The sequence below is a fragment of the Mus caroli genome, chromosome 8 (assembly GCF_900094665.2).
Source record: "Mus caroli chromosome 8, CAROLI_EIJ_v1.1, whole genome shotgun sequence".
Lineage (NCBI taxonomy): Eukaryota > Metazoa > Chordata > Mammalia > Rodentia > Muridae > Mus > Mus caroli.
Window position 1 is genome coordinate 19,142,833 of NC_034577.1, and position 8,285 is coordinate 19,151,117.

Here is an 8,285-nt window from a genome sequence, read left to right on the forward strand (position 1 = left end):
AAAAAAAAAAAAAGAAGAAAGGAGATGACAAAATTCTGCCAAATTTTTTCACAAAGTTATTGATATTTCAAACAAGATTTGTAGGCATTGCTTTTGTTCCCTAATTTGACTGTTAAGGTTTTTAGTAGCAACCTTTTTGCTTGATTTTTAAGGAAACCTTATATTTGTGCAGCTTATTTTTGCCTTGTCTGCTGTGCAGCGGATACTGAGTAACAATAAAGTTCAAACTCTGCAAGGTGTCATGCTTAACCCTTGTGTGTTGGTTAGATTTGTTCTTTCAACATTTTGCATGGTGAGTCCTTCAAACAGTGAGGTTGTTTTCTTGTGTTTTCAGTGCATGCAGGTATACTATCTTAATAAAACCACTATGGCTTTCAAAAAAAAAAAAAAAAAAAAAGAACAACATAGCTGTCACTTATCCAGAACTGGCTTTGAGTCCCCCCCCCCCCGCAGTAGTCTAACCTGTGAAACTACGGACAGAGCCACTCACCCCATTCCCTTTGCACTTCTTAGTGGCGTTGCAGTCATTTCCTGTGTAATTAACTTCTTTGCAGGTTCCGTTTATACAATACTAAAATTAAGCACAGAATATTTCCCAGTCACAAACGTCAAGTAAAACAAGACATTCAAGACCCGTTTACCCGTTTTGCTTTGATTCTCATACAAACATTCAGGCTTTCTAATGTCACCTCCTCAACAGCAATGTTATCAAAGCAATAGCAGTGACTGCTCAGAGCTGATGGAGATCACACATGGTTTGGATTTTGACTCCTACAGTTTGAACTGACTGAAATTCTCACCGCATTTCCTTTACTGTTAATATTTGTTATGGGTAATTGGACAGAAGTCAAAAGTGTCCCCTTAAGGCTGGAGAATAGTTTTGCTCATGTCTCAAATACAATTTGTAAGTTGCTTTGAATCACTGTGGGGGCATATATCAGAATTATAGAGAGAAATGGTTTAACTTTGTTTTCCTAGGCATTGTCAAACCTTTTCATGACAGAGTGGCAACCAAATGATAATTTGGGTATGTCATTATCTTGGTCTCATTTACCTTTTTCTATTCTATTTGGCTTGGAAGCTTTTAATTTTTTCAATTGTTAACATAAGGTAGAATTAAGTAATACACAATATGAAGATGTCAAATGAGAGTGAAAGTTATCTCATTGTAATTATTTGTTCAAAATTACCATACAACTAATAAACAAATCATATATCAAATTGCATATACCAGCTTTCATGTGGCCCTTACATTCAATATTCAGTGTAATATTAAGTATTCTAGCTGGATCACTTTAGATACTAAGAAGAAATAAAAGATATCCAAATAATAAAGGAAGTAGTGAAATTGCTTGTTCATAGATGACACGATCATATATGTAGTTGATCTCCAGTGTACACAGACAGACTACACATGAAAACTCAAATAAGCTTAGCGACTGCATACTGATGCCCGTGCCAAAACATAGGCTCACAGACTGCATACAGTTGTCTATGTAAACACACAGAGACCGAGGCTGCAGACAGATGGCTTTGTAATTAGACTGCACAAAGATATATATCCAAATGCACACAGGATGACACACTACAGAGATGGCTGGGCTGTGCAAACACTCACAAGCTGACACATTGCACAAGATGTCTGAGAAAATACATAATATGCAGACTGACAGACTGTAAACTAATGGCCAGGCAAGCCACACACAGGCTGACAGACTGCACACAGATGCCTGTGCAAATATAGCCAGACAGCACACAGTTGACTGTGCAAACAAAACCACACAGACTTATAGACCACACACAGATGCAAGTGCAGACACACAGACTTACAGACTGCCTGAAGATTCATCTACTAGCACACAGAGTCTCACATGCTGCATACTTACGCCTTTATAAACACACACCAACATAGGTACTGCACACAGATGCCATAGAAACACACACAGATGACAGACTACTCATAGATGCCCATGAAAATACACACTAACAGACTATACAGAGATGAATGTGCAAACACACACAAACTGACCAACTGCATACAAATGCTTGTGTAAACACTCACATACTACACACAGATGAACATGGGACCATGCAGAGAATGGCAGAATGCATACAGATTCATAAGCAAACATTCACAGATGTACAGATTACATATGGATGCACATGCAAACACTCACACAAACTCCATACACTAATCAGTGAATTCAGCAAAGTTTTAGGATAACATATTCACATAAAAATCAGTTCTAGGGGCTGGCGAGATGGCTCAGTGGTTAAGAGCGCCGACTGCTCTTCCTAAGGTCCAGAGTTCAAATCCCAGCAACCACATGGTGGCTCACAACCATCCGCAACGAGATCTGGCGCCCTCTTCTGGAGTGTCTGAAGACAGCCACAGTGTACTTACATATAATAAATAAATAAATCTTAAAAAAAAAAAATCAGTTCTATTTCTACCAAAAAACAATGGACAAGCCAATGAATATTTAAAATTTTTTGTCGTAAGAGGTTGATAAACTCTGGATTTAGTCTTTGTATAATGACTACATGAATGTCATTTGCATGTATGTGTCCACTTGCACACACAGATATGCACACACACATGAGCTTGTCCCTGTGCTTCACTAGTAATGCCTTGACTCTCCCAAACGATTCCCATTTACACTCTGGTCATATACATAAGCACATGATTGGATTAATATGAATATGGTTTTCAGTGAAGTAAGGGGATATGAAAACTCAATTTTACTATTGGAAATTATTAGGTCTAAAAAATAATAGCACTTGGTGGTTAGGAGACTCTTGTGTTAAAAACACGTGGTGCTTTTTTACGTAGAGACCGAAACGCATCGAGACTTGAATACCAAAGCTCCCTTTGCTTGCCAATTAACACCATATAGGAAATGAACACAAGCACCAGGCTCAAACTGTGGTAGCCATCGTGGTAATTAGCATAAATTGACAGAGCTAAATATAATCCTCGGTCGATTACCATTTGTGGTCCACACACAGTGCCATCAGCCACGTATGCGCTGTCTCTGCCATCTGATCTCATAGACAACCCAGGAAGTACGGACAGACACACGCTGTCGTGGACATAGGAATATACCACAGATTGACTAGGGCTCTTAAAATTCTTGGACGGCCGAAAACAAGCTAATTTCCCACAGAGAACATCCCTAGAAATGGAAAACAGAAAAGTCTTCATTATCATCTTAATTTTCAGTTAACAGTATAAAACCAGAAAAATGATGCAATGGTAACATTGTTTTAGGGTGTTATAAGATTTTTTAAAAAAAAAATGCAAAGAGATAAATGCAAACAGGTTAATTAGCACCGTGGCAGTCCTGGAATGTATATACTGAATTCACACATGTACATGCAACTTAATTTTCTATTATGGGCTTCAGTGGTCTGGTCCTGTAACCTGAAGTTTCCCGATGGTGGCAAACCACTTATTCTTTCTGCATCTTTTGATTATGCACTATTATTTTATTATTATACACGTTACTATTCACAGAGTTTTATAATACATTTATTACTTAGACCCATGTGTACATATGTGCTCACATGTGCATCTGTGTTCACATGTGCATATGTGCTCATGTGTGCACATGTGCTTATGTGTGCACATGTGCTCATATGCTCATGTGTGCATATGTGCTCATATGTATATATATATATATATATATATATATATATATATATATATATGCACATGGAGGGCAGAAGCTGGTGCTGGGTGGCAGTCCTCAGGTGCTGTTCACCCTTACTTTTTGTGACATGGTTCCTCACTGGCCTCAGGCTCACAGACTAAGCCTGGCTAATGGGTTAGTGAGTCCCTGGAATCTGCTTTTCTCTATCTCCCCATCACATCTGGCTTTCTCCCCATGAGTTCTGTGGCTCTAACTCGGAAAAGCACTTTCCTGTCTGAGTTAGAATCCTCCCAGCCCCTCTGTGACTTTTTAAAATATCCAAGTGAATTTCTGGCAGTGCTTGTTACAAGGTAATTACTGCCGTTATTGGACCCAGGAACTGTTGCATGTTATAATAAACCAAGCTACAACAGTCCCAGTTGAGCCACCGAGACACGCTCTGCTGCATTACTTGCCAGCCTTGTGGAAACAACCAACAAGATGAAAATTTCTTTCCTCTCAACAATCTTAATGTTGTAAAAAAAATTTTTTTTTAGATACCTGCTTTAGGATTATTGCTAACTACAGACTTAAAACACAACTCAATTTTAATTCTCAGTTGGGACTAGAACTCCCAATTTTCTGAACTTTGGCAGTCCCCCTTAATAAACACAATCCCATTCCCCATCCGGTCTCATCCTTAGGATGGGAGAGTGCACGTGCACACACTCCTTTGATGAGATTATTTTCCTACCACACAATTGGTTAGTTGTGCCGGGCGGTGGTGGCACACGCCTTTAATCCGAGCACTTGGGAGACAGAGGCAGGCGAATTTCTGAGTTCGAGGCCAGCCTGGTCCACTGAGTGAGTTCCAGGATAGCCAGGGCTATACAGAGAAACCCTGTCTCGAAAAACAAACAAACAAACAAACAAATTGGCTCGTTGTCGTCACTTAGTATATGTCTCTTGTCAAAGTACCATGACTCAGAAAAGCCAACTAGTTTTTATATACGTACTGCTGTCCGCAAGGTACCGAGTACGAGTTTTTAGAATCACAGTTTGCCAGATTTTCACGTGGTGAATTCACTTTTTCAAAACAGGCATAGGAAGCCCCTTGAGAACCTAAAGCAGAAACATGTTCTTAAGTTATTATCTTTAATCCAATTTATATACTCTTCAGTAACGGACTAATAAAACTATCATTTCAAGATGGGCGTGCTTTTTTCACGCTTTGTTTGATTTCCTTGGGCATGCTGCCAATGTCATAACTTAAAACAAAAGGGATTGTGTCCATTGCTACAGGTTACATTGATGTAGTCACTTATTTGTGGTTTTGAAACAAGGTGGATCATATATCTCATACTGGCCTTGGCCTTGAAAATCTCCTGTCTCAGCTTCTTGATGATTGGGCTTTTAGGCATCTCTCTCTCTCTCTTTCTCTCTCTCTCTCTCTCTCTCTCTCTCTCTCTCTCTCTCTCTCTCTCTCTCTCTGTGTGTGTGTGTGTGTGTGTGTGTAGGTCAGAAGAATTTCCTAGGCACAATCACATTGCTTAAAAAAATGATTGTATTTTATATGTCTGCATGCCTATAATATTTAATTCTCTAAACTGGTGAATAAGTAAATAACCAACACTAATAAACAGCCAGAATTAAATGAAGTGTTTGCCTCCCATAGCCTAAGACACCTCCATTATGTCTTCCAGACTACAGTTTTCTATTGGAAAACATCCATCATCTTTATTATAAAATAATAAAGAGAAATCAACTTTAGACAACTATTAAAAGGGAGATAAGCAGTATGATAAGGAACATTTAAACAAAATAATGAGATTTTCAAGATTGATTACAGAGGTTTTGTCCAGTAAGGTCCTAGGCGACGCAGGCAACAAGGGGCTTCCATCAACTGGAAGAGGTCCCAAGACACGCCCAGAGGGCAGGGACTTTATGTTTAGATTTCTTACACTATTTCGTCCTTAGATATGGTTAGTTGCCTAAGGTATTTTAAATTTTACTTGTTATATATAGAAAGGATAAGATGATCTTGATTTTGATTTTAATAAAGCAATAGATGAAGATGGTTGTATGTTCTTATATGAATCGTGTTCTGATATGACTCTCTGCCAACCCAGACTTCCTCCCTTACACGGAACTCCAGGAGACTCTAGATAGCTAAAATGTTTCTGGGCAGAAAGAACAACACCAGAGGGATTATTATCCAGATCTTAAGTTCTATTACAGAATTGTAGTAATAAAAGCAATATGGTACAGGAACGAACACAGATATGTAGACCAATGGAACAAAATCAAAGACCCAAACACAGGCATCCGTAACTGCTGCCATCTAATGTTCAACAAGGATGACAAAAACAAACACTTGAGAAAAGACAGCAGCTTCCACAAATGGTGATGGGAGTACTGGGTGAACGCATGCAGAAGAATGAAACTCGGTCTATATGCACCACCCTTACAAAATCTGGCTCCAAATGGATTGAGGATCTACCTGCCTGGGAAACTCAAAACAGTCAAACTGCTAGAAGAAAATACAGGCAGTCCCTACAGGATACAGGTTAGGGAAGGACCTTCTGAGTAGGACCCCATGGGCTCAGAAATTCAAACCCACAATTGACAAGTGGGAGCTCCTGAAGGGATAAAGAAGCAAGTCTATGGAATGGGAGCCTTTGCCACCATACATCCAACAGGATGAATATCCAGAATAAAGATCCCCCAAACAAAGAGTTAAAAGACAAACCTTTCTAACTAAAAAATGAGCTACAGATATGAGCATAAAGTTCTTAATAGAGAAATGAAAAATTGGTAAGAAATATCTTTTCAAAGTGTTCAAAATCCTTAGTGTTGTGTTTTATAAAAAAGAAAAAGAAGCCAGGGATATGTTTGATGGAGGCACATTAGGTATGGTTGGGCAAGGGGAAAAGGGGGTGCCTCTGTGGGCCCATGCTGAGACATCCCTTCTCCCTAAGGTACCAGCCACATGATGGTATATAGAATAGAGTTTATTTAGGGCATGGAGAGGGGAGTAGTAGAGACTGGGAAAGGGGAAGGAAGGAAGGAAGGAAAGAAGGAGGGAAGGAGAGAGAGAGAGAGAGAGAGAGAGAGAGAGAAAGAAGAGGAAGAGACCTGCCATGAAAATGTGGAGAGGGGGGGAGGGAAATGGGGAGAGAAAGGACAGAGGGGTAAAGAAGGAAAGAGTAAGAGAACAAGAGCAAGAGAAGGGGCAGGCAGCCCCTTTTATAGTGAGTCAGGCACACCTGGCTACTGCCACGTAACTGTGGAGCGGAGCCTAGAAGAAATGCTAACACTTAGAAGTTAGGTTTACACAAGTTAAAAATGCTTTGAGATGTTGTGTTACCCAAGTCAGAATGGCCAAGATCAAGAAAGCAACTGAGAATTAATGCTAGTGAGGATAGCGGGAAAAGGGACACTCATTCGCTGTTTGTGGTTTGCAAACTGGTCCAGCCACACTGGAAATCAGTGGGGAGAATTCTCAGAAAGCTAAAAGTAGATCTACTTTGTGATCCAGCCACCCCATTCCTTGGCATACGACCAAAACTTCGCATTCTACTCTGCAGATACTTGCTCAGCCATGGTCTTTGATACTTTAGTCATGTGTGTCATAGTTAGGAAACAGAAACAACCTAGATCTCCTCTAACAGATTAGTGGATAGTGAAAATGTGGCACACATACACAGTATAATTAAATTCATCTATAAAATTGAAATCCATAAAGTTTGCATTAAACAGATGCATCTAGAAAGTATCATGCTGAGTAATGTAACTTAGACCCAGAAAGACAGGTGCTGTGTGTCCTCTCATATTTGTGAATCTTAGCTCTCAATATTTAGATGTCAGTATATGGCTCATTGGTTAAGAGCACTGATTGCTCTTCCAGAGGTCCTGGAAGAGCAATTCCCAGCAACCACATGGTGGCTCACAACCATCTGTAATGGGATCTGATGCCCTCCTCTGGTGTGTCTGAAGATAGCTACAGTGTACTTGCATACATTAAATAAATAAAGATTTAAAAAAAGATACCAGGAAAGCACGCATGGACTATATGTGGGAGATTTCTTTAGATGGGGATACAGTAGGACACGGATGCACATAAGGGGGAAATGGGAAAAAATTAGACAAAGAATTAAACTGGGAAGGGAAAAGGGGAAGGAAGGGCAATAGAGAGAAGCAGACAGAAATGGAAGGAGTGGGGAGAAACAAATAATACTAAGGATGTTTGAAAAGTTCATAGAGAAACATTATTTTAATGTAAATATATATATATATCTCCTGTGGCTAGCCAGCTGCTGTCTAATTGGAATAAGGCATTCTCAATAGAAAAGAGTTCATGCTTGATACTGTAAGCCAGCTAACTACCCAGCTGGTGAGGCCATAGGACCCGAAGGACAACCTACTACTGCCGCTATCCTAAATGTGTGTGTGTGTGTGTGTGTGTGTGTGTATACATGTGTGTGTATACACATTTTAAGTGAGTGTATATACACCCATTACACTCATTGCATATATGTGAAGGCATACCCTTCACAATAGTCACAAATAATATAAAATATCTTGGCGTGACTCTAACTAAGGAAGTGAAAGATCTGTATGATAAGAACTTCAAGTCTCTGAAGAAAGAAATTA

The 8,285-nt window shown here is 39.5% G+C and overlaps 1 protein-coding gene across 3 annotated transcripts in view; it reads right to left on the reverse strand.

Annotated features, from left to right (window-relative positions):
- The window catches only part of Adam18 (ADAM metallopeptidase domain 18), a 67,199-nt gene that overhangs the window by 19,712 nt on the left and 39,202 nt on the right, over window positions 1–8,285 (reverse strand). For all 3 annotated transcript variants that reach the window (XR_002378536.1, XM_021169912.1, XM_021169913.1), the window contains exons 15-17: window positions 4,649–4,754; window positions 2,990–3,176; window positions 491–571 (exon numbers count right to left, since the gene is read on the reverse strand). Coding sequence is in view for 2 of the 3 variants with exons in the window: in XM_021169912.1 (XP_021025571.1) it covers window positions 491–571; window positions 2,990–3,176; window positions 4,649–4,754 (374 nt within the window). In the remaining variant the exon portion in view is untranslated. The remainder of the gene's footprint in view (window positions 1–490; window positions 572–2,989; window positions 3,177–4,648; window positions 4,755–8,285) is intronic.